We start from the raw sequence: 27392 nt of genomic DNA on the forward strand, positions 1-27392 counted from the left end.
GCTCCATGGAGCCACCTAGTGGCCAAGGCTTGCAAATACATTGTTACAGTTGACATAGCAAAATTGAATGGGAAGTGTTGATATAGCAATTTACAATGGTAAATGTTGCTAAAAAAGTGTTACCAAAAATCGTGACAAACGGAAGTAAGGCTTATGGATAGGAAGTGTGAACCCTATGAAAGATTTATAATTATATATATTATAATTATTATGATATTACTATATCACAAAGCACCTCGTGTCTTTTAGGTGTTAGCGTGAAAGATGGATTTTCACCTTATTTTTGTTTTGCAGTATTTTATGACAATATTCTCCCAGGATGTTTTGACTTACTGCCTTGAGCCCTCAAAGATCTTGCTGATTTTAGCTTTCCCGGCCGATGAAATGAGACCTGAAGAAGACTTGATCAAAAAGTCCTGGAAGAACTACCTTCAAAGAGTGGAAAGTGGCAAAACCGCAAATGACCAGCACAATTATCAATGCACCGTGCAAATTCATTTCAAAGAAAATGTACCAGGTTCAGTCACTAGGTTACCTGGTTTGAACAGGGGCACATTCTCCCCGTGTTTGCGTGGGTTTTCTCCGGGTGCTCCGGTTTCCTCCCACAGTCCAAAGATGTGCGGGTTAGGATGATTGGCTATGATAAATTGACCCTTAGTGTTAGGGGGATTAAATATGTGGGGTTACGGGGATAGGGTGGGATATGTGTTGGTGTAGGGGTTACGGGGATCGGGTGGGATATGTGTCGGTGCAGGCTCGATGGGCCGAAATGGCCTCTATCTGCACTGTTGTGATTCTGTGATTCTGTGATTCAGTGATCCAGTACCCAGTGACTCCTGATGGAAGGTGCATCTATATGGATATCAGGTGAGGATAGGATCAGGCTCACTGTGCAGTTTGGAATGGTTACTTGGGAAAGTACAGAAGGGCGCCAACACCTGTGGAACTGAACTCTGGCATCAGTCAGTGCCTTCAGGAATGTAAGGGAGAAAACTCAGGTTTAAAAAGTTACAACAACAACTTGTATTTATATAGCGCCTTTAACGTAGTAAAACATCCCAAGGCACTTCACAGGAGTGTTATAAAACAAAATTTGACACCGAGCCACATGAGGAGAAATTAGGGCAGGTGACCAAAAGCTTGGTCAAAGAGGTAGGTTTTAAGGAGTGCCTTAAAGGAGGAAAGAAAGGTAGAGAGACGAAGAGGTTTAGGGAGGGAATTCCAGAACTTAGGGCCTAGGCAACAGAAGGCACGGCCACCAATGGTGGAGTGATTAAAATCAAGGATGCGCAAGAGGGCAGAATTAGAGGAGCACAGATATCTTGGAGGGTTGTGGGGCTGAAGGAGATTACAGAGCTAGGGTTTGAAAACAAGGACTTCACAAGCATTCATGTAAGATACTGTTAATGGCCAATGCAAGAATGGACTTTCCTCCTTTTGACAGTTTTACAGGAGGCTGAGTTGTAAAATAAAGGCTTTTTATTGGGCTCTGGACCATTGTTTGGCCACTGAGCAACAGAACCAGTTAAGTGTTTTATTGTCTTGCTGATGTTTACAAGGCAAACCACTGCAGCATGGGCTTGGGTTAAAGACTGGGAAACACAGTCCACTACTGTGTTTACATGGAAAATTGATGAACCTTCACGGACGCTTCGACAAAAATTATTTTTGGTCATTATCATAAGATCATAGAATGCACTCAAAAGCTGTTACTTCTCCACTCCTTTAATCAAACGCCTCCATTCTAATATCCTAATGATGTTGATTTGAGCAGCTAACCATCACGTCAGAAAATTAATAATTAATCTGCCATGGCTATTGACGTAAGAAAACTACTAGGCACTTGGTCTAAGCGTTAAACAAAGCTTTAATCAACTGTTTTACAACATGGAGGTCTAGTTGTGTCCTTTACTAGTTCCTGTTAAGAATGTCCTGCGCAAGCTGGGCCCGTGCCCGAGTATTTATACTCTCCCTGGACAGCGCCACCCATAGGCCGCTCAGTATTATTTCATAAGTCTTTCTTTCATGAATGACTGATTCATGTCAGTTATATTAATATGATTGGTGGATGCGGTAAACAAGGCTGGGCTGCAGCCCTTTAAGAAGAGACTTGACAATTTCCTGAGGGAGTAGGACATTGGGTTAGTTATAAAAACAGAAAATGCTGGAGATACTCAGCAGGTCAGGCAGCATCTGTGAAGAGAGAAACAGAGTTAACGTTTCAGGTCGATGACCTTTCGTCAGAACTGGAAAAAAGCAGGAAATGGAACAGATTTTTAAGGAAGTGCAGGGGCTGGGAAAGGGGGGAGGGGATGAAAGAACAAAAGGGAAGGCCTGTGATAGGATAGAAGGCAGGAGAGGTTAAGAGACATTAGATATTCAAGGCAAAAGGAGATGGTAATAGAACAGGTTAAGAAACAAAGGATGGCTCTAGATGAAGTGTGAATTGCGCTGGCAGAATGAAAGACAGCTGCCATGTGGGAGAGAAGAAAAAAAGACACAGACAAAAAGTGTGGATGAAAAATATATATATGATAGGGGCTGAGGTTATGATCTGAAATTGTTGAACTCTATGTTGAGTCCAGAAGGCTGTAAAGTGCCTAATCGAAAGATGAGGTGCTGTTCCTCGAGCTTCCGCTGAGCTTCAGTGGAACAATGCAAGAGGCCGAGGACAGTGAGGTCTGAGTGGGAGTGGTGCGGTGAATTAAAGTGACTGCCTGACCTGCTGAGTATCTCCAGCATTTTCTGTTTTTATTTCAGATTTCCAGCATCTGCAGTATTTTCTTTTTGTATTGGGTTAGTTATGTTTGGCTAGTGATGCATCATGGGCAATCATGGTCTGCTGGAGTTGCTTCATTGCCTTTGGAATCAGGGAGAGTTTTTATTGAAGTTGGTCACAGGCTTGTTTCCCCCCTTCACTGTTTTGCTGCTTCAGGAGTTAAGTGTTGTTGGGGAGAGAGGCGAACAAGGTCACACTATTTATTGGCTAGGGGGAAGCATCAATAGGCCTAACAACCCTTTATAGCCCAAATCTTCATAGGTTTTCTATTCAATTTAATACAGGAAACTTTCTGGTATCCGGCACTGACGGGACCGAGCTGGTGCCGGCCCATCAAAACTGCCGGAGAAACCAGCGCTAATGTTAAAACATACGGAGCTTCTGAGCTCCGTCTGAAGCAACAAACCCTGTTGCTTAGCAACAGCTTCAAAACAGTCAGCGCAGCTTGCAAGCATCTCTGTAGCTAAGCAACAGCTTCAGCTAGACGCTTGCAGAGCCACGACTGGAGAAAAAAAGCAACGAAAAGTAAAAAAACTTATCTGAACCGACTCCTGAATTTTGCTGGTGGATAGAACGAAAGTTTCCTGTAATGATTGAAGAGTTGCTTTGGCCACTATGTGTAGAGACATCATAGAAACATTCTTTTCGAATGCAATATTTTTCAGTTATTCATGCAAAGCCACCCTAATATTGCTTTGCACTAATAAAAATCCTGTGGGCTATTCAGACTAGTCCGTTGTCTTTCTGTGAAGATGTGAATCCCGTTATTTCTCCCCACTTTTCACTGGTCTACTCACTGACTCTGGCCAGGAGAGAAGCTGGAGAGAAGGGGGATGGGGCATCTGTTCTTGAGTCCTTGCCTATTGCTCCCCTGAACCAGCCACTATTTGGTTATCGAGAGTGGCCTGGTGAGGATTATCCCTCCAGTATTTCCTCCCCACCTTCGGGATAGCACTTGGTCTCCAATCGGTGCCTCCCTGCAACCGAGATCAGGCACTCAGCAGGGTATGGGAGAAGACCAAGGTTGTGAGCCCACATCTGGCCACTCCGTGGCATTGCACATTGTGCTGTGTTGCCCCATTTGGTCAATTAATTAAACCTTCATAACTTTAACAAGGTCGAGAATGTTTCCCTTGGCTGGGGAGTCTAGAACCGAGGGCCACAGCCTCAGGATAAAGGGTAGGCCATTCAGGACTGAGATGAGAAGAAATTTCTTCACAGAGGATGGTGAATCTTTGGAATTCTCTACCCCAGAGGGCCGTGGAGGTTCAGTCATTGGGTATATTCAAAACAGAAGTCGATAGATTTCTGACTAGTAAAGGCATCAAGGGATATGGCGATAGGGCCAGTGAATGGCGTTGAGGCAGAAGATCAGCCATGATCTCATTGAATGGCGGAGCAAGCTCGAAGGGCCGAATGGCCTACTCCAGCTCCTATTTCTTATGTTCTTATGACTGCAAAAATATTTTATTCTAACTTTCTCCTCTCCTCTCCTGAAGCCCTGGCCCAGCAGGGGTATAGAGTTCCACAGCCCTCTGGAATCTCACTGAATTGTCCATTATTTGTGCATGAGCCTCGATAGTGAAAAATCCCTGGATAGCAATCAGGAGCTGTTTTCAGTGGGTAGCACCCTGACCTCTGAGTCAGAAGGTTGTGGGTTCAAGTCCCGCTCTAGACAGTTGAGCACATAAATCTAGGCTGACACTCCAGTGCAGTGCTGAAGAAGTGCTGCACTGTCGGAGAACATAAGAACATAAGAAATAGGAGCAGGAATAGGCCACTTGGCCCCTCGAGCCTGCTCCGCCATTCAATAAGATCATGGCTGATCTTGGGCTCAAAGCCACTTCCCCGCCCGCTCCCCATAACCCTTCACTCCCTTATCTTGCAAAAATCTGTCTATCTCCACCTTCAATGTATTTAATGACCCAGCCTCCACGGCTCTCTGGGGCAGAGAATTCCACAGATTTACGACCCTCTGAGAGAAGAAATTCCTCCTCATCTCAGTTCTAAATGGGCGACCCTTTATTCTAAAACTGTGCCCCCCTAGTTCTAGATTTCCCCACGAGGTGAAACATCCTCTCTGCATCTACCTTGTCGAGCCCCCTCAGTATTTTATATGTTTCAATAAGATCACCTCTCATTCTTCTAAATTCCAATGAGTATCGGCCCAGCCTGCTCAACCTTTCCTCATAAGTCAACCCCCTCATCTCTGGAATTAACCGAGTGAATCATCTCTGAAATGCCTCCAATGCAAGTATATCCTTCCTTAAATAAGACCAAAACGGTACGCAGTACTCCAGGTGTGGTCTCACCAATACCCTGTACAGTTGTAGCAGGACTTCCCTGCTTTTATACTCCAACCCCCCTTGCAATAAAGGCCAACATTCCATTTGCCTTTTTGATTACTTGCTGTACCTGCATGCTAACTTTTTGTGGAGGTGCCGTCTTTTGGGTGAGACATTAAACCGAGGCCCCACCTGCTTTCTCGGGTGGACGTAAAAGATCCCCTGGCACTATTTCAAAGAAGAGCAGGGGAGATATCCCCGGTGTCCTGGGCCAATATTTATCCCTCAATCAATATCAATAAAACAGATGATCTGGTCATTATCACACTGCTGTTTGTGGGAGCTTGCTGTACGCAAATTGGCTGGCGCATTTCCTACATTACAACAGTGACCACACTTCAAAAAGTACTTCATTGGCTGTAAAGCGCTTTGGGATGTCCGGTGGCCGTGAAAGGTGCTATAGAAATGCATATCTTTCTTTCTTTCTTCCCTTCTTTCTTTCCTTCTTTCCTTCCTTCTTTCCTTCCTTCTTTACTTCCTTTCATTCTTTCTTTCTTTCTTGCTTGCTTCCTTTCTTTCTCTCTCTCTCTCTTTCTTTCTCTCTCTCTCTCTTTCTTTCATTCTCCCTCCCTCGCATTGGAGCCAATTGTAGTTAGGATCAGCTAACTCAGAGCAAGCTCCGAAATGCTCAGTTGGTGGTGCATTTATCCACGGAGCCACGTAGGGAGCCAAAGGCCGCAAACACTTTCAGTAAAGTAGCAAATCACTCTCACGCATCTTTGTTATTATTTCTGCGAGATCTGAGCAGCTTACAGAAGGAGTTGCTGAAAGAGCAAACAAGCATTACAATATCGGAAATATGAAGGAAGTTGGCAACTGTGAAATACAGTGACAACAGTTACAGTGATATATTCAATAATACCGTCACCCCGGCATTGCACAATGTTTGCCCTGGACATGAGTGAGCTGTTCGTGTTGGCAAACTTCCAGCTGTAAACGGGTCTTGTTTTCATTGTCACTGAAAGACTGCTTTCAAGGGACTATGATCAAGTGACGACTCAACAGATTTATTAATCATAAATAACACAAGTTACGATAAATGAGCTCATTTTTCATAGTGGAAATGGTTTGTAACTCAAAATGTTCTATTTTTTAGCCATTCTGTTCCTGTCCTCTGGAACTCTCTGTCTTGGTTCCTCTGCCTTGTCCCCTCCCTCCCTGCTTTGAAAAACCTTCTCTCTGACTGTGCCTCTGCTCCACCCTCTCTAACCCGCTCCTCTTTTCTCTTTTTCCCTCCTGCTTAGTATCTACTGTTTCCTTTCTCCTTAGTCATATTCCTTAGGTGTTGGTCTTGGCCCGGTGGGTCGCACCTCTGTCTCTGAGTCAGCAGGTTGTGGGTTCAAGCCCCCCCTCCCAAGATTTGGAGCACATAATCTAGGCTGACGCTTCAGTGCAGCGCCGTGGGAGCGCAGCAACTCTTGGAGGTGCTGCCTTTTTAGTTGAGACGTTGAATGGAGGCCCCATCTGCCCTCTCTAGGTCAACACAAAAGATCCCGTGGCACTTTTTGAAGGCGAGCAAGGGAGTTTATCCCTATCCTGGCCAATATTTATCCTGCAACCAAAACCTATAACAGATTATCTGGTCATTCATCCCACTGCTGTTTGTGGGACAATGCAATGCAATCATTGACTGTCACGTTTGCCTACTTTACAACGGTGACTGCATTTCAAAAGTGCTTAATTGGCTAAGAAGCGCTTTGGGTAGTCCTGAGGATGTGAAAGGTTCTATATCAATGCACGTTCTTTCGTTCCTGCATAGGAGGGGGCACTACAGAAATGCAATTTGTTGTTGTCTGTCCATGTTTTTTGTCAAATTTATTTTTCCATTTTGTTTATCTTTCTTTTCTCCACATTTTCTTCCCTTTCTTCCCTCGTAGGCCACTCGCTGCCCGGTATCTTCCTTCATGAAGGAAGTCAAGGTGCTCTTGGCTATGAACATCTCCACAACCATCAGTGCCCCAACATGGCAAGCTGGCAGGAGGTGCTACTCAGTCAGGGTGAGCCGGGCAGTAGTGCTTTTATTTTCTCGAGTTGTTACGCCTCACTAACAAAAACTCGCCCAACCGAGGGAAACCTTGGGCAGTCTTGAGAGTCGGACTCAGTAACCGTCATACTGGGAGAGACTCTCAACCCCAACCCCTCGCCCTCTGACCCCTCCCCCATACTCAAGTTGGACATGGGAGAGACTCCTCTTCCTCCACAATTCATGGTTAAAAAACAGCAGTCCTGGAGTTTGTTGCTAACTTTATCTCTTGTTGATTCAGGAGTGCAGGGTTTAAAGCAGCTGCTTCACTAACATGGACAGTACTCTGCTCACAAGCACTTCCTGTTCACTGGCACTTCCTGCTCACAAGTGCTTTCTGGACACATGATCTGACGTGATGTTAATTTGTGTTGTGCTTAATCCTGTTTAGTGTGACACAGCAGATTTCTTTTGGTCAGATGTGTCTTTAACCCCTGAGAAAGCTACACTGATTCTGTTTAGCCCATATGGAGTGCACGCTCTCTTCCCTTAGGGGCTCCACTCCACTCAACCAAACCAAGGGAGTTTAGGCACAGGTTGGCAAGAGTCAAGTATTAGGGACACCCAAATATGCACATGGGGTGCTGTAGGAGTTTAACCAGCCAAAACTAAGCAGCTTACCAACACAAGGCACTTGTACACTTCCGACTGCTTGTCCATTAGGTCCACCCTTCCAATCAAGGCATTGGCTTGCGGGATTATCTGGAGCTGAGTGGGAAAAATCCCAGGTCGCAGTAACAGGTCTATCCTTCCACGTACTATTAATAAGCCAGGCCGGTCGGCCAATCATCAACAGCAACATGGAGGTTTGCCCATCTGTCAGGTTGACGTGTCAGATGGCCTTCCATATGACTGACCACCATTGCAGATGGTTTCCTCTTCATGGTTAATGGTGGGCGGAGGGGGCTGGGGGAGCGGTGTCCAACACTTTCAAAGAAAATCAGAGCTTTGTCATAAGTTACATCAGGCAATTCCTTTTGAGTTTGCTTGAGTCGGGATTGCATCTAGATTTGATCACATAGTGCAACTTAAAAAAGAAAAAGGGAAAATTATTTTTTAACAGATGAAAACCGGCAAAGGCTGAAATTCTTAATTGTATTTAGCTTTATCGCCTTGTTTTTTTTTCTCCATTATAAAGTTAAATGCCTCCTGTGACATGTGTCATGATTTGATGTTCTTATCACATCTACTTTTGCGCCCAATTCTGTTGGTCTTCTTGTCCTGCCACTTACTGGGAAAGCAGACAGTATATTGACTGACATGCTCAAACACACCTGAGACCTTTCACCTTTGCCCCCACCACCATGTCAGTGTTTACTTCATGCGTTCTTTTAGTTTGCTCTCAGTTTGGACCTTGTCGTTTCAGAGGCTGAAATACAATTCAATCCATCTCAGTATATTTGACTTTTTTAATTCACTTTTTTTTGCAACAGGAGTGCGGTATGGCCAGCAAGGTACCAGCGAGGTCTCCTCTTCCACAGCAGTCAGCCACCATGGTAACAGTGCCATGGTAACAAGCCAAACAGTTTTACAGCAAGTCTCGCCAGCAAACCTGGACCCAGGCCACAGTCTGCTGTCACCTGATGGCAAAATGGTGAGTACACCTGCACCATTGTAACTGCAATGCTGATAAGATAAGAGTCTGAGAAGGCAAAGCAAACAAGTCTTTTTTTTTAATGGCGGACAGGCTCGTACAAAACAATGAGAGCATTGTAGGAAAAGAAGGTCTGGAATCCAAACTAAGTTAGGACTGAAAGGCAGTGCTGTAACCCTTAGCCTGCATGGCACTAAAGGTGCAAATTCTGCACTCAACCAATTAAACTGACAAAGAAACCTTTTCAATTTATTGATTAAATACATTTTAAAGTTGTATTCTGGGCGTGACACTATTTGTTATCATTGGCAACATTCACATTGATAATAAGCTCATTTATTTCATTTTTCACTTGGTTTATTTGACATTCCCCCTCCCCAGCATTGCCTACATAACAACAGTCAATGCACTTCAAAACGAATTCATTGTATGTGAAGTGCTATGGGATGTGATAAAGCACACAATAAGGGCTTTTACTTTCTTTCTTTCTACTTCCCTTTCTTTCTACCTCTCTGTGGCTCAGTAGGAGGCCCCCGTCTGCTCTCTCAGGTGGACGTAAAAGATCCTACGGCACTATTTCGAAGAAGAGCAGGGGAGTTCTCCCCGGTGTCCCGGCCAACATTTATCCCTCAATTAACATCACTAAAAATCAGATTATCTGGTCATTATCACATCGCTGTTTGTGGGTGCTTGCTGTGCCCAAATTGGCTGGTGCGTTTCCTACATTACAACAGTGACTACACTTCAAAAGTACTGCATTGGCTGTAAAGTGGTTTGGGACATCCAGTGGTCATGAAAGGTGCTATAGAAATGCAAGTCTTTCTTTTTACCTTTCCATCCAATTGTACAGCCTCCTACTCTAACCATTTCCAAACAGTGGAACTCTTTACCTCTCTAAGCTTCCCTTGCTCCTTCAATCTACTGTCTTTTAAATCCGTAGTATAGTGCCAACCAAGCCCCACTTCTCGATTTACCTCAGTCACATTTTCCTACTTATTTCAATCTTGTTGGTGTCTTCCATTATGGTCTCCACACCACATGTCACACTTGGCTGAGTGGAAGAGCTGGAGACCAGCTCCCAGTTAGACAGCTGGCTGTTAGGAAGTACCAGAGAATGAATGAAGTGACTCTTTTCCATTTTCCTCCCTCTCGATCAGTAGGGAAGGGCTAAGACCTCTGCTCAGTGCCTTCCATGGTGACATGGTTGGGATCAGGTGTTCATCATGTGGGCTTTACGTCGACCATACGTTCCTGTGGCACTGTGGCCTGGAACTCCACCATGCTGCCTCAGTGCGCCTGCCCTCAAATGTATTTTCTAAAGAACGATTCGGGAAGTATATGCGCAGACATCAAAATCCCATGTACGGGACAAACCCCTTGAGTGGGCACTTCTCCCAGTTCTGCTAGCGAAAGTGTTCCATCCAACCAAATGCCCAGCTATATCTGAGCGCTTTCCATCAAAGCCCACCTGAATCACGGGCAAAGTTTTCTATTTATGGAGGTGTGCAGAGCTTTTCAGAGCGAGCATGCCTTTCTACTGGGACAAAAACCGGAGCATTGTGGGGTGCAGTGTCATTAGGAGCAACTGGGACTTGCTCATTGTCTAGAGAATGGCCACTGGCGCTCGTCGAAAACACCTCCAGCGTGAGCCACCACCTTCAGGAGAGAAAGGGAGAAAAAGGAAACGAAGAGGTTTTTCTTTTACTCTTCCCGCACCCTCACCAAAACCCCCTCAAAACCCCATCCTTTTATAGTGATTGATGATGACACTCGGAATACAAAACTTCAACTGTCAAATTAATCTACAATGCCTTTTAAAGGGAAGTGGATAAATATTTGGTAAAAAGAAAAATGTGAAAAGGCTGTAAGGAAAGGCAGGGGAATGGGACTGTGTGGATCGCCCTGTCAGAGGGCCAGCACAGGCACAATGGGCCAAATGGCTTCCTTCTATGTTGTGAAATTATATGAGTCTATGAGTATGTAAAGAGAAAAGATAAGTTAACGTTCTAAACACAGACCTTTCACCAAGAATCCCCCCCCCCCCCCGTCAGCCTTGAAAGCTAGTTCAAGGCCTTAACTTAATTTTACTCTTTCATCTAAATGGTGTAAACAATTCTCGAAATGGATGTTTTCCACTGACAGCCATTAACCACAGTTAGATTGTTGCTGGCAACCATTTGCCAGTTGACGGTGATTTGCACTATTTGCTGTTGGTATGTAGCTGCTCTCAGTAAATGCACTTTACATTTCCTGTGTAGAGGAGCTGGTGAGAATGAATTAGTGCTGGGAGGTGTTCACTGGAGGAGTGTTTATGTTTCAGGTACAAGTTCCTTGGAACCTAAAGCTTCCTTTTAGGAACGTAGGAAATGTAGAGGATCAGAAAAGACCATTGGTCCCAGTCCCTTTACGAGAGTAATCCCGTCTGTGCTTGTTTTATGGCACTCGATGGGGATAATGACACAGGGTTGGTGAGGTGCCATGTCTGGTTCATGACTTTCAGGGGCTGCTTCACGGCACGAGTCCTTGTTACGATGCTAGCGAAACCTGTCAAGTCTGTACAATTTCCAATAAAAATCACTATTGTGGCCAGGGACAAAACCCAGAGCCTTCTCCTTGTGTCCCTAAGAAAAGGAACTGTACAATGCAAAGGGTTTGTAATGCACGCCACTGTATGCGGATGCGCTGACCCATTTAATGATGCGCCTTTGCACACTGGCTGAAAACACGCCACTGCACTGGGCACTTTTGGGGCAGGTCGGTGCTTTCCCGTTGTATCTGATCTGGTTTTTCCTTTTCTCTCCGTTTAGATCACTGCCGCAGGTGGACCTCTGCCTCCAGTCAGCACGTTGACAAATATCCACAGCTTGTCACAGCCTCCACATCACAATCACCAACAAACGCAGAATCTCATCATCAACCCCCTCTCGGGAGTCATGGCGATAGCACAAAGTACGTCCTCTTTCCAACCAACTAGCTATATTCAGAGCGACATTTAGTCACCTGCTTTTCTTGCTTTGCAGAGAGAGTTCCAGAATGTTCTGGAGACCTGGGTTAGTGTGTGCTTATGTGTATTCATGGGGGATTTGCTACAGGGCAGTGCCCCTGATGGCTCCGTCGGCAAAATGGATACATTATGTGGTGTGGCACTGAGCCATAGAGACCTGTAAGGCCGTAAAGGTTGACTCCTACGATAGCAAAATACTGCGGATGCTGGCAATCCGAAATAACAACAGAAAATGCTGGAAAAACTCAGCAGGCCAGGCAACATCCGTGGAGAGAGAAATAGAGTCAACGTTTCAGGTCAAAACCCTTCGTCAGGACTGAAAAAACACAGGAAATGAAACAGATTAAAAGGCCAGTTTGGGGGCTGGGAAATGGGGATGAGAGAACAAAAGAGAAGTGAAGAGACATTAAGAGGTATTCAAAACCAGACGAGATGGTGATCGGACTAGTGGAGACAAAAGATGGCTCTAGATGAGGTGTGAAATGTGCTGGCAGAATGGGAGACAGCTGCCAAGTGGGAGAGAAAAAAAGGGGGGGGCACAAAACAAAGGTGTGGACAAAAAATATATATAATAGGGGCACACCTTTTAGGTGAGGCATTAGAAGTTGAGCCGTGCCAAGAGGGGAGCCGTGCTGAAAAGGAGTATGTGTATTTTCTTCTCCGCTGGGATTTGTTTGCTGGATGTGGGCGACACTGGCCAGGCTGTATTTGTTGTCCGTCCCTCGTGGCCCGGAGAAGGTGGTGGGCCTTCACCTTGAGCTGCTGCAGTCCTTGCGGTGATGGTGCTCTCACAATAGTGTTAGGGAGGGAATTCCAGTAACAATAAAGGAATGGCCATATATATGCCCAAGTCATGATGGTGTGTCACTTGGAGGAGAACCTGGAGATAATGGTGTTTCCATGACGTTGTGGCTCTTGTCCTTCTCAGCGGTAGAGGTCGAGGGGCCGGGAGGTGCTGTCAAAGTAACCTCGATGATTTGCTGCACTGCATCCTGTACATAGTGCATAGTGCAGCCTTAGTGCGCCAGTGGTGAAGACGGTGGATATTGAGCCCACTGGCAGGCAATACAGTATTGTAGCCCTAACTCCATCCTACTGAATTTACCCATATAATTGGCATTAGCATCTCTGCACAAGAAAGCAGAACAATCAGGCCAGACAGCTGCTGATCATTGTCCAGTGACGTCCCGCTGGAATGTCCACGTGTGTGGATGTCAGCAGAGAACGGGATCGTGCTCAGCTATGAGGCTTTCCATGGCTGAGTACACTACCGATACTCACTGCCCAGGCTCACGCATGAGGGAAAGTAGCCCGAGGGCTCCCGGCACCCAAGGAATTATTTGCGATCCCGGTGTGGGGGGGGGTTTGCTTGACTTGAGCGTGGAGGTCAACACACCCGATTCTCTGAACCGCACTCCTGTCAAGCAGGCCTCTGCACCAGGAGCCTCGCCTCACTAAATCTACCCTCATATCCCATCAAGTCATGCCTTTAGAAGAGAGGAGAAAATCAAAAGAAAACAAAAACCTGCTTTTATTAAAAAAGTATTATGTGGAAGAATGTAAAGTAATATTTTTAACAACTGTGTTTTTCAGTTAAGAATGATTTTGGCTGCATTTGCACTAGATCTATAGTGTTGGCACAAAATGACCTTGCTTTGCACCAGTACTAGGAAGTTGTAGCGTAAATCAGGAGTCAAGGCCCAACCTGACTCCCAAGCAAAGCAGAGACCCCCTCCTCAGTTTTGCACAGACACTACAGTTGTAGGGGTATGGTATGGTCGTGTAGTGGTTATGGTACTCGACTAGCAACACAGTAGAGCCTGAGTTCAGATCCCAACTCATTGCAACGTGTGAAAGTGGTCAGTTATGACCATAAGAGTTACCGGTTTCCCATAAAAACCCAACTGGTTCGCTAATTGTCCTTCAGGGAAGAGAATCTGCCACCCCGACCTGATCTGGCCTACTATATTCTACACTTCATGAGTGACTCTTAATTCCCTTTGAAGTGGCCTAGCAAGCTATTCAGTTATAGAGCAACTAGGAGTGGCAGTAAGTGTGGCCTTGTCAGGATTGCTCACATCCCAAGAACATCTATGAATTCTGAAGGTGTAAATGTGAGGGGTGTCACAGAGACCATTCAGCCTTTCACAATCCATCCATCCATCTAATGAAATCCCCATTGCAGCATCCGATTGTTAGTTAAATGATTCCAGGATACATGCCCTTTTACCTCCTCCCTTCCCACTGACCAGGGCCCCAAACACCCCTTCCAGGTGAAACGGTGATTTACTTGTACTTCCTGCAATTTAGTATACTGTATTCGCTGCTCACGATGCGGTCTCCTCTACATTGGGGAGACCAAACGCAGATTGGGCGACCGCTTTGCGGAACACCTCCGTTCAGTCCGTACGGGTGACCCGGAGCTTCCGGTCGCCTGTCACTTTAATTCACCGCTTCACTCCCACTCTGATCTCTCTGTCCTCGGCCTATTACATTGTTCCAATGAAGCTCAACGTAAGCTCGAGGAACAGCACCTCATCTTTTGATTGGGCACTTTGCAGTCTGCCGGACTCAACATTGAGTTCAACAATTTCAGATAATTATCCCTGCCCCCATTTTTCATGCAGTATGATTTTTGCCATTCCCATTTGCAACATTTTATCTTTCCTGCCTCTTACAAAAGTACAGGATATTCTTTCTATTCCTTCCTCCCCTCCTAACCCCCCACCCCTCCCCCTGTCTCTGCACCTGCTTAATATCTGTTACATCTCCAGCTTTTTCCAGTTCTGATGAAGGGTCCCAGACCTGAAACGTTAACTCTGTTTCTCTCTCCACAGATGCTGCCTGGCCTGCTGAATGCTTCCAGCATTTTCTGTTGTTATTTCAGGATTTACTCTATCTGGAAGTCTATTGCGCTTGTTAATCACTCTTTGTACGAAGAAAAACTTCCTGATATCAATCCCAAAATGGTCTTTTTGCTAGCATGAACCTGTGTCCCCCTTAATTCTACTCCTTTACCTGTCCAACTCATTTCTCAGTTGCCTCTTCCGATTCCACTGCCACTTATAGTTTTGAATTAGCTGCGAATCTGATGACTTTGCATTGAGTTTCTGAATCTTGATACTTTATGTAAATTAGAAACAGTATTGGTCCCAGCACCAAGCCCTGGGACACCTCAATCAGTACTCCCCCCTGCCCCCACTCTGACAAACTCCTCTAATGAGTACTGTGCCCTACCCATCAGCCAATTTATTATCACTTAAAGGTGAAGTCTCGTAGGAGTACCTTTTTTTTGAATAGATGAACAATAGGGGGGGGGGGTACTTTAAAGTTTCCCTTTAAGTATCAAATAATTCATCAATCCAAGCAGCCCACCCACCCACCCCTTCAACCACTGTCTGCCCCACCTGTGGCAGAGACTGTAGGTCCCGCATTGGACTTATCAGTCACCTGAGAACTCATTTTTAATCATCCTCAGTTCCGAGGGACTGCCTAAGAAGTAGAAGAATTGTGCAAATTGAATGATTTCTTTATTAAAAGTTTTTTGTGCAGGGTATTGATGTTCTCCTGTTTTTTTGTTGTTGTATTTTCAGGTATAAGCACATCCCAAGGGCAGAGCGTCCCTGTTATAAACAGCGTCACAGCGGGCAGCCTGGCAGCTTTACAACCCGTGCAGTTTTCCCAGCAGCTCCACAGTCCACATCAGCAGCCAATCATGCAGCAGTCTCAGAGTCACATGTCACAGCAACCCTTCATGGCCACGGTGACCCAGCTGCAAAACTCTCACAGTAAGACGGGCGGGTGGCATGGGGTTGGAGTGGGAGGTTGGGTGCTCAATAAAAAGAGGGCCTAACCCCTCTGCGGCGTAATAGAAAGTAGGATGATTAACTGTTCGAAATCTACGCAAACGCACAACGTCTTTTGCCTAGTTACCAACTGAAGTCACACAGGTGGAAAAAAGCTGCAGAGCTTTTTAATCATCCTTAAATGAAATAAAATATATTGGGTTTGGTTTTTTTTTTGCATTCCTGCCTCGGCATTCCCCCCACCTCCCTAATCTCAAAGTTAAGTTATGGGTTTTCTCTCCCATGGAGTCTCCAGCACTATTGCGAGTATGGATTCCCTCAAGATCACCATCAGGGCCACTCAGAGACTCGCCCTGGAGATGGTCTTGGGGGTGGTGGTTGGGGGGGGAGGGTGGGCGGAGGGAGGAGTGGGTGTGAAAATGAGCACGTTTGAGAACAAGCATGAGGCTGGTGGCCATTTTGTAAGATAAATTAGAGCAGTGTTCTTCCACAAAGGGAGGGTTGGTGTTCTGGAAGGATGAAAGCAAATGGACCAAAGGGCTTCCTACACCCAGGCCTAGAAATTGAGTGCCCTTAGCGCCGATTTTGTGGCGCTAGAGGGCCTAGCGCTGCAATTGGCGCCGGCGCCGAAATTGCCTGGGGCCCTTCCGCCGCGGTAGACCGGTAGCGCTGCGCCGGCACCAATGACGTCATCGGTGTGCGCAGCGTCCCGGTTGCCATGCCGACGGGCCCCAGCGCCGAAATTCAGTTGCGGCCGCCTCGCCCGTGGCAGCCGCAACTAAGACTCTGGCAACAGAGTCTTACAAGTCTTTGCGCCGGCGCATTAAAGGCCCCGCGGCGGCCGGCCGCTTTCCCGCCGGCCGCCTGGCCGCAGCTCCCTCCCTGGACTTCCCCCCCCTCCCCCGGAACAGAAGCAAGCCCGGCACTTGTCCGAGGTGCCGGGCTCATTTTTAAAAAGATTTTCGCGGGCCGCGGCCGGGTGCAGGCAGCTCCTCCTTAAGGGAAGGAGGAGGCCTGCACTTCCCGAGCCTGCCGCACCGCATCGGGTGCCGCAGCGCCGGAATTGCGGCGCGAAACGGCAGTTAGCGCCGATTTACCGCCGCAAAGACCCTTCAGTAGCGCCGGCAGCCGTTTGGGCGCGGCCCTGCTGAATTTTTGGCGCGCGCAGGGGGACTTAGCGCCGGCACTAACTTCCGGCGCTAAAGCCCTGGCTAAGCCAAAACTCAATTTCTAGGCCCCAGACTTTTACCATGCGATCTTGCGAAGGGCTCACCAACCAGCCAAAAATTAGACAAACTGAGAGAGCCAATCTCCAACGTGGGGCAGTGCTGGGGCTCAGGCCCACGACCTCCTGACTAGTACTATATATTTTTTTTTACTAATTCTAATTTTGAAATTAAAATTTATATCGTGACCTTGATAAAATCCTTATGAGAAACTATTAACCCCCAGACTGCCAGCAGGATCAGGGACCTAAACCAATACAGCAATAAAGCTACTCAAACATAGCTTTATTTTGTAATATTAACCCTAAAATATACCTTTTTATCATAACTGACAATTATAAATTGCTGTGCCAATATTTTGTATTCACTTTTGTCACGTCAGTGGTCACAGTGTAGTTGCATGCTGTGGCCACTAGGTGGCTCTGTGGAGCAAGGGCATGGAATCTCTCTCCCAGCTCCATCGCCATCTTGTATATAAAAAATATTCATCAACTAACTGCAGGCAAAGTCACAGGCAATTTACTAGTATTATACAAAAGTAGAAACATTTTAACACGTGACCTGTGTTTGCCTGTCATCCTTTTCATCCTCTTATTTTTTATGGCCTCCTGTGTTGTAAACTTCTATGGTTCATCCTACTCCTCCCTACATCACCGGCGCACCGTGGCTGCAGTGTGTACTTTCTACAAGATGCACTGCAGCAACTCGCCAAGGCTTCTTCAGCAGCACCTCCCAAACTCGCGACCTCCACCACCTAGAAGGACAAGGGCAGCAGGTGTATGAGAACACCATCGCCTCCTAACCGCCCCCCCCCCCCCCCCGAAGTCATGCACCATCCTGGTTTGGAAATATATCGCCGATCCTTCATCGTCACTGAGTCAAAATCCTCGAACTCCCTAACCTAACAGCTCTGTGGGAGTACCTTCACCACATGGACTGCAGCGGTTCAAGAAGGTGGCTCACCACCACCTTCTCGAGGGCAATTAGGGATGGGCAATAAATGCTGGCCTTGCCAGCGACGCCCACATCTCGCAGAATGATTTTTATAAAATGGAAGTGGGGAAAGCTTGTTTATAAGAAGGGTTTTGTTTGCCTGGCAAGCATTAAAGGCCAGCTTTCATGTTAATAGATTCATCAGCTTGACCCAATGGTATCATTGACCAGCCAATATTTGACTCAAAAATGATGCTCCCCAAATCTTCCCCTTTCCTGACGGTACTGACTCGCTCTGGGGTGCAGTTCCACAAGCATCAATACTTGCATTTCTATTGCACCTTTCCTGCCCTCAGGACGTCCCAAAGCGCTTTGCAGCCAATGAAGAACTTTTTGAAGTGCAGTCACTGTTGTAATGTGGGAAACGCGGCAGCCAATTTGGGCACAGCAAGCTCCCACAAACAGCAGAGTGTTAATGGCCAGATAATCTGTTTTAGCAAAGCTCTGATTACCCGGCCAAGTGCCCATTGGGAACCTAGACAATGATTATTGTAGGCTTTCCTACCATAGGGGCCGCCACAGTCAAGCCCAACATTCTCAGCCAGTGTTCCAACGTAAGCCACTGGACAGTGATCAGGAAGAGAAATCTAGGCTGATTGTTATCATCGCCATCCTGAGGTGAATTATACCACATCCCACTCGCACCCCCACCCCCCCCCCCGCCGCCCTCCCCCTGCCCCGCCCCTCAGTTGAGATTAGATAACTCAATGCAGACTGTGGGGGGGGGTTGGCCTGTGAGGTTGTGCCTCACGCCAACCAGTGCATTTAAAAGAAATCCACTCTCATATTTGCATCAGGATTTTACAGCCCATATGGATGTATCTTTTTTTAACATTCACTGTTGAAAATGGAATTCTCTTTAATACGCGCTATATGGCTTCTCTTGAGACCACCTGGGAGCTGGCCATTGCTTGTGAAATGGCTGCGGAGTGGGAGGAGTTGTGGGAGGTGACGGCAGTAGATTTTAAAAACTCCAGAGCCACAAACCGTGTTACCGTATAACTCATAGCAGGAGTAAAACAGACAGGGTCCCCTCCCAGGTACCAGGACTAGCTAGAGAGTCTGGAATGAGATGGCGGGGTAGGGCTGATGCCTCTATACCTTCAGGACTTTTCTTAAGGTCTCTTTCTCATTGGACAATGCTAAAGGAGGTTGCCACCTTCATGCAAACCCTTATGTTGCTTCTTTGCCAATGCACAGTGAGGCGTGACACAAATCATGATGTCATTATAAGGCACACAATGCTCTTCGCCCCTGCTGAACAATTAAAGGTTTGCCAAACACTTCTTCATGAATGCAGGTGCAGGAACAGGAAGACCTGCCCACATAGCCCTTTAATAGATGTGGCTGAGATTGTGGCCAAACTACTAATACCAGGAACCACCTAACAGTATTGAGGGTGAAGTTCCATGTAACTCTCAATAAGCAAGCAGGGTTAGCGTTAGGGTTAGGCCCCATCACCTAATGCAAATTTTTATTACTTACATCCAGAAAGTGTATTTTCCTCATCTGAATGATTGTTGAGGTGCACTGCAGGTGTGATTCAAGGGTCTTTGAAAAAGTCACTTACCCCCCCCCCCAACCCCGCCGTTCACACAACGAGAAACTGGTGCAACACTTCAAAGGAGAAAGAGCATCAACTTGTTAAAATTGGCTCCTGCTGTTTAAGAATAAGTCACCAAGCAGTAACTATCGTCTAATGATGGAGGCCAATTGATCCTCTTGAACTTATGCTTTGAATAACAAGTGCTCTGGACAGCGTACTACAGTTAAAGCTCACTGCAAGGGGGATATTTTCCTCTGTTCCATCATTCGAGCGAAGCGGTAGACAGCTGGTGCACAGCCTCCCATGGCCCTGGGTGCCAACATTCGGGTGCACTCGGATTTGTAAGCTTCAGATCTCCGTGACCAATACTACAAGGAGCAGGCACCTGATGCGCTTCAGTGCATTGGGCACCTGCCATTCGATTACCAGCCCCGTATGTGTATTGTGTAGCATTTTGAAAATATATTTTTGGAGGCGTTTTCCCCAATTTCTTTTGACTTTTTAAAAAAAAATGCATTTAAAGGGCTGTTGTTGACACACGTGGGGTTGGGGGTGGGTGGACTTCAGCTCTTTGAACACTCTGATCCAGTACCTCTGCCATGTTGGCAGCACAGAGGGGAGAGTGTTGATGGAGTGGAGGAGAAATTGGTCTACACTAGTAGCGCAAAATGGGCTCATAGCGAATCAGTGGGCCTTTTATACAGGAAACTCTCGATTTACCGGCACCTAAATAACCAGAAATCTCCGTTAACCGGCAAAATGCAGGAGTAGGTTCAGGTAAGTTTTACTTCATATTAGTGGCCGTTCCTGGATCTGTGGCCGTGTAAGAACATAAGAACATAAGAAATAGGAGCAGGAGTAGGCCAATTGGCCCCTCGAGCCTGCTCCGCCATTCAATAAGATCATGGCTGATCTGATCCTAACCGCCAATCCACTATCACAGAACCATCTCCTGAATCTAACAGAATTAGACACACGAAACAGGAGCAGGATCAGGCTACACGGCCCCTGGGCCCGCTCCGCTACCCACAGGGCCATGACCGATCCGCACCTAAACTCATGTCCAAATTCCTGCCCGCTCCCCGTAACCCTTAATTCCCTTTTCTTCTAGGAAACTGTCTATTTCTGTTTTAAATTTATGTAATGATGTAGCTTCGACAGCTTTTTGGGGCAGCATATTCCATGGACCTACCACCCTCTGAGTGAAGTAGTTCCTCCTCATCTCAGTTTTGAAAGAGCAGCCCCTTATTCTAAGACTATGCCCCCTAGTTCTAGTTTCACCCATCATCTGGAACATCCTCCCCGCATCCACCCGATCCAACCCCTTCACAATCTTATATGTTTCAATAAGATCGCTTCTCATTCTTCTGAACTCCAATGAGTAGAGTCCCAATCTACTCAACCTCTCCTCATATGTCCATCCCCTCATCCCCGGGATTAACCGAGTGAACCTTCTTTGTACTGACTCGAGAGCAAGTATGTCTTTTCTTAAGTATGGACACCAAAACTGTATGCAGTATTCCAGGTGCGGTATTCCAGGTGCAATACCTCCCTATTTTTATATTCTATCCCCCTAGCAATGAAAGCCAACATTCCATTGGCCTTCTTAATCACTTGCTGCACCTGCATACTAACCTTTTGAGTTTCGTGCACCAGGACCCCCAGATCCCTTTGTACTTCAGCACTTTCCAGTTTCTTGCCATTAAGATAATAACTTGCTCTACGATTTTTCCTGCCAAAGTGCATAACCTCACACTTTCCAGTATTGTATTCCATCTGCCAAGTCTCTGCCCACTTACTTAGCCTGTCTATGTCCCCTTGCAGGTTTTTTATGTCCTCCTCTCTCACTACTTTCCCTCCCATCTTAGTATCATCTGCAAACTTTGATATGTTACACTCGGTCCCCTCCTCCAAATCGTTAATATAGATTGTAAAGAGTTGGGGACCCAGCACTGACCCCTGCGGAACACCACTGGTTACTGATTGCCAGTCTGAGAATGAACCATTTATCCCAACTCTCTGCCTTCTGTTAGATAGCCAATCCTCTATCCATGCCAGAATATTACCCCCAATCCCGTGATTTTTTATCTTAAGCAATAATCTTTTGTGTGGCACCTTGTCAAATGCCTTTTGGAAGTCTAAATACACTACGTCCACTGGTTCACCTTTATCCACCCTGTATGTTACTTCCTCAAAGAACTCCAGCAAATTTGTCAAACATGACTTCCCCTTCATAAAACCATGCTGACTTTGTCTTATTAAACTATGATTATCCAAATGTCCTGTTACTGTCTCCTTAATAATGGACTCCAAAATTTTACCTACCACAGATGTTAGGCTAACCGGTCTATAGTTTCCAGCCTTCTGTCTACTGCCCTTTTTAAATAAGGGTGTTACATTAGCAGTTTTCCAGTCTGCTGGGACCTTTGCTGAGTCCAGGGAGTTTTGGAAGATTATTACCAATGCATCCACAATCCCTACCGCCACTTCCCTCAAGACCCTTGGATGTAAGCCATCAGGTCCAGGGGATTTATCCGGCTTGAGTCCCATTATTTTACCGAGTAAACCGGGCTTCCTGCACCTGTTGCTATGCAACAGGGACGCCTGGATCTGTGGCCGTGTACGGGGCTCTCGTACCTTTTACTATACCTCTCTGTAATCCGGACTTTTTGATAAACCATTGAAGTTAATGGTGTAAAACGGGCTGCCGATTTGCTGTGAGCCCATCTCGTGCTACTGGGGAAGACCGGATTCACCTCTGTTGCTCAACTGCAGAACCTCGATCTGCTGCAATACATAACTGTTGCCTTGCAGTGGTCTTTCTGGTCATTTCCTTTGCAAATAAACTTTTATTAATTTGCCTCCCCAGATGAGATTAGCAGCGCCATAACCTTGCCGAATCACTGTTGCTGTTTCTATACCTGCCCACATATAGGGCTATATTCCCTAGAGTTTAGAAGAATGAGAGGTGATCTCATTGAAACAATTCTTACAGGGCTTGACAGGGTCGATGCTGAGAGGCTGTTTCCCCTGGCTGGGGAGCCTAGAACCAGGGGTCACAGTCTCAGAATAAAGGGGTCGGCCATTTAGGACTGAGATGAGGAGAAATTTCTTCATTCAAAGGGTGGTGAATCTTTGGAATTCTCTACCCCAGAGGGCTGTGGAGGCTCAGTCGTTGAGTATATTCAAGGCTGAGATCGATAGATTTTTGAATATTAAGGGACTCGAGGGATATGGGGATAGTGCGGGAAGATGGAGCTGAGGTAGAAGATCAGCCATGATCTTATTGAATGGCGGAGCAGGCTCGAAGGGCCGAATGTCCAACTCCTGCTCCTATTTCTTATGTTCTTTGCATGCAGCCCTGATAACAGTGGCCAATCAATAATAGCTCTTTAAATTGATGTAAAAACATTATAAATTGCTTCAAATTAAACATTTATATGCACGAATTAACGTGTAAGTACAGTATCCCATTCTGTTCATTGTGAAAGGGTGTCTGAATCTTTAATGCGTTATATGACGGAAAATACATAGATTGTGAAAGCTTTGGGGGTTTGAAGATTGCTGGTTCATGAAAGAGTCGTTTGTCTAACATGGCTGTTTTTGTTTTGGTTTCCTTCTAGTGTACACACACAAGCCAGATCCTCCCCAGTATTCCCACACTGCACGCTTCCCATCAGCCATGGTCGTCACGGATACGGGCAGCATCAGCGCACTAGCGAGCATGTCCTCCAGCAAGCAGGTAACTGAGTGCAGCAACTACAGTAGCTACTCAAAGCGATAGTATTGGCTACGGTCCTGTGGCGCGTAGAAACCCTGCTGTAAGGTGATCGTTAATGTGTTGCAGGTGCACACAGGCTGAGATTGAGGCAAAGGTTAAGATCTGAATGGTGCATATAACATATCTGTATATTTATTAGCACTGGACAATTTTTTGAATCAATTTATTCCTTAAAATCAGCAACTAAATGATGGAGTGAGTTGGATGGGCCTTTTCTCACTGTCTCGATTTTAAAATTCTCATCCTTGTTTTCAAATCCTTCCATGGCCTCGCCCCTCCCTATCTCTGTATCCTCCTCCAGGCTTACAACCCACCGTGATCTCTGTGCTCCTCCAATTCTGGCCTCTTGCACATCCCCGATTTACATCGTTCCACCATTGGCAGCCGTGCCTTCTGTTGCCTAGGCTCTAAGCTGTGGGATTGCCTCCCTAAACCTCTCCGCCTCTCTACCTCTCTCTCTCTCCTCATTGAGGACTCTCCTTAAAACCTACCTCTTTGACCAAGTTTTGGGTCACCTATCCTAATATCTCCTTATGTGGCTCGGTGTCAAATTTTGTTTGGTAATTGCTCCTAGGATGTTTTACTATGTTAAAGGCGCTATATAAATGCAAGCTGTTGAATGTGATAACGGTGAGAAAAGGCCATCAGTTCATCCAACACACTCCATCATTTAGTTCCTAATTTTAATGAATAATATTGGCCCAGAAATTCGGGTCGGGGGCTTCCCGCGGGTGCAAGCCCCCGACCTGCACTTACCTAGCGCGCCGGCCGTTGAGCTGTGGGCCCCCGTGGGATTCCGATCCTGGGCCTCCTCCAACTGCCGGCACGCAGTGCTTGCGTATCCCAGGGGCGCAGTTAGTTCGATGCATCCCCTGGGATCACGTGGGCCATGGGGAGCCAATCAGAGCAGGGAATGCTCCATTCATAAGATTGACAGGAAGCGCTGTCAAAACTTTAGAAATACTACGAGCCCCAAAACATCACTAAATCTTAAAATAATTTTTTTTTTAAATCACATTTTTTAAATAAACTATAAATTACATGAAATAACTATTTTAAACAATAATTTAAATTTTTGAAAAAAGTAATTTTATTTTCTAACAGGGCTAAAAATAAACTTACCTTTCTTTAAAGTATTTAAAAATAATAAACCTGTGGAAAAAATGTTTTAATTTTAATTAATTCACCACTTACCTTGTAAAAAGCAGGCCTAACGCCTGCTTTTTAAATGTGTAAATTCTGCAGACTTACCCCCCCGGGAAAACCTGTAAAAAAAACCTAAGTTCGATGCGCACGCGCAGCCTCTCCTGTGCACGTGTTCCACCTCTTAACCCCTACGTTCAGGGGAATGGAAGTGCCGGTTTCCCGCGCATGCGCAGTGCATGCAGGAAACCGGCACTTCCATTGGGCTTACGGGCGAGTACCCCGTGCGTACTCACCCATGGAGACCCGAATTCCTGGGCCATTATGATTTTGAAAGAGTTGGCCATTGCTGACCAGTATTGTACACAGCCTGGTGCTTTTTATTGGGTGAGTTTAACAGGTGTATAGTAAGAAACAGACCTGTTCACAGTAACACAGTCTCCTTGTTAAAATGAGCTCCGCTGTCTGTGGGTGATGCAATGGCGCAAGGTATTGGACGAGAAAGGCGGGTGCCGGGATGTGGATTTTGCGTCTCCCAGTCTTAGCTCCGTGGTCTTCGGAGGGACTGAGCAGAATCAGAGGTCTAGAAGTAGCTAGCCAGCGTGAACCTATCCGTGGTGTATAGGGCAGGGAATCTCTGAGGAGCGGAAGAAGACAAATAGCTATAAAATATTTTCCTTTTATTTTGTATCAATTTTTATCCTTCCCACCCCCCTTTCTCTCCTGAATGTGTTGTGTCTTGCTGGGGTCTGAATCCATGGGGAATTTGCCCATATGGCCCTTCTCCATCAGTGAGCCTCATTCCACCCTGTTCTTATCAGAGGTTCACAGACAACACTGTCCAGTAAGGACCATTGGGATTTTCCCCATCCTAACCCAGGGGCACTGAAACCAATTGTAGCACCCAATATTTTACGATGTTATGGAATACTCTCCACTTGCCTGGATGAGTGCAGCTTCAACAACACTCAAGAAGCTCGACACCATCCAGGACAAAGCAGCCCGCTTGATTGGCACCCCATCCACCACCTTAAACATTCACTCCCTCCACCACTGGCGTACCGTGGCTGCAGTGTTTACCATCTACAAGAGGCACTGCAGCAACTCGCCAAGGCTTCTTCGGCAGCACCTCCCAAACCCGCGACCTCTTCCACCTAGAAGGATAAGGGCAGCAGGCGCATGGGAACACCACCACCTCCAAGTTCCCCTCCAAGTCACACACCACCCTGACTTGGAAATATATCGCCGTTCCTTCATTGTCGCTGGGTCAAAATGCTGGGTCAAAATCCTGGAACTCCCTACCTAACAGCACTGTGGGAGTACCCTCACCACATGGACTGCAGCGGTTCAAGAAGGCGGCCCACCACCACCTTCTCAAGGGCAATTAGGGATGGGCAATAAATGCTGGCCTTGCCAGCGAAGCCCACATCCCGTGAACAAATTAAAAAAACTCGAAGAAAAGAAATAGTAAAGGGTAGAGCAAAAAAACAGGGAAATATGATTAATTGAGATGGGGTAGATTTTTGCAACCTGATGTGATTCAGTTCTGAATGGTTAAGACCTGGTGTCATTCTGGCAAGGATCGTAATGCGCTGATCACATGCAGTTTTGCTGAGTCAGCTTATTTACATAATTATACAGAGCTCCTGTTGTAGGGAGGTGGGAGACGTGAACATTGCAATGTAGCCGCAATCTAAAGGAAGCAGCCAGTTAAAGGGAAGTAGCACGGAGGACAGGCATCTTTAGAAAGCTTCAAAGGGCACACCAAACCTAATGGAACAAAAAGAAAGACTTGCATTTCTGTAGCGCCTTTTATGACCTCAGGGCATCCAAAAGCACTTTACAGCCAATGAAGTACTTTTTTTGAAGTGTCGTCACTGTTGTAACACGGCAGCAAGATCCCACAAACAGCAACGTGATAATGACCAGATAATCTGTTTTAGTGATGTTGGTTGAGGACACCAGGGAGAACTCCCCTGCTCTTCTTTGAAATGGTGCCCTAGGACCTTTTACGTCCATCTGAGAGGGCAAACTGTTTAACATCTATTTAACACCTCATCTGAAAGACGGCACCTCCGACAGCGCGGCACTCCCTCAGTACTGCACCGGGAGTGTCAGCCTAGATTTTTGTGCTCAAGTCTCTGGAGTGGGACTTGAACCCACAACCTTCTGACTCAGAGGCAAGGGTGCCACCCACTGAGTCACAGCTGACACAGGTGTACAAGACTTTGGCAAGGATGGAGGGGTGGAGGGGAAGTGAGAGACAAAGAGTAGACCCAATGTGGAGGCAGCATGTGCAGTCAGAGGGCAAGTGATGAAGCTGCCCAGCTCCCAATGCTTACTGGCTGGCAAAATGGGCATTATACTGCCTGAGGTGGGTATGTGTAGGGTTGCCCTCTTTGGCACTCCGTGATACCTCCCACATAGGGCAGCAGTGTAGTATGCCTGTAATAGGCCTTAAGCATAAAAGGTAAGGGTTGAAGTAACCCAGCCTGCCCTCCACCCACCCCTCCCCCCCTCCACCCCACCGACCATCGCTCTGCTCCAATTCGCCACCAAGCCAGGAGTTTTTATTTGCCTCTTCGCAGAGGGGCAGCAAGTTTGCCAGGCCTGGACCCCACCACTGAAGCCCACATGTGCCCTAGTGGAGGCCAGTACACCTCTGCTCACTCCGTGTACCAGTTGCCACTACTACAGCAGATCGTCTTCCATGTCCAGAACTGGGAATTTCCCATCTTAGGGAGTCCATGCTTCCTCCTGTTGGATGAATTTCAAGGTGTCTCTGTTGTTTTTAAAGGAGCTGCCAAGTTTCTTACATAAATTGAAGACAGTTTGGGAACAAATGTGCAATAAACTCAAAGACAGCTCACCCCAAAGACCCCTCGCCCCAGAGACCCCTCACCCCAGGGACCACTCACTCCAAAGACCCCTCACCCCAGAGACCCCTCACCCCAGGGACCCCTCACTCCAAAGACCCCTCACCCCAAAGACCCCTCACCCCAGTGACCGCTCACCCCAGTGACCGCTCACCCCAGGGACCCCCTCACCCCAGGGACCCCCTCACCCCAGGGATCCCCTCACCCCAGGGATCCCCTCACCCCAGGGATCCCCTCACCTCAGGGACCCCCTCACCTCAGGGACCCCTCACCCCA

At 46.7% G+C, this 27392-nt stretch overlaps 1 protein-coding gene across 3 annotated transcripts in view; it reads left to right on the forward strand.

Moving 5' to 3' along the window:
* LOC147102454 (hepatocyte nuclear factor 1-beta-like) overlaps positions 1-27392 on the forward strand; it is a 109017-nt gene that overhangs the window by 59881 nt on the left and 21744 nt on the right. For 2 of the 3 annotated variants that reach the window (XM_085964919.1, XM_085964920.1), the window contains exons 5-9: positions 7002-7121; positions 8581-8741; positions 11549-11690; positions 15339-15533; positions 22940-23058. In XM_085964919.1, the coding sequence (XP_085821045.1) occupies positions 7002-7121; positions 8581-8741; positions 11549-11690; positions 15339-15533; positions 22940-23058 (737 nt within the window). The remainder of the gene's footprint in view (positions 1-7001; positions 7122-8580; positions 8742-11548; positions 11691-15338; positions 15534-22939; positions 23059-27392) is intronic. The other variant, XM_085964921.1, reaches the window with a different exon arrangement.

The sequence above is a fragment of the Somniosus microcephalus genome, chromosome 22 (assembly GCF_052327205.1).
Source record: "Somniosus microcephalus isolate GS21.2 chromosome 22, FLI_Smic_1.0, whole genome shotgun sequence".
NCBI classification, from domain to species: domain Eukaryota; kingdom Metazoa; phylum Chordata; class Chondrichthyes; order Squaliformes; family Somniosidae; genus Somniosus; species Somniosus microcephalus.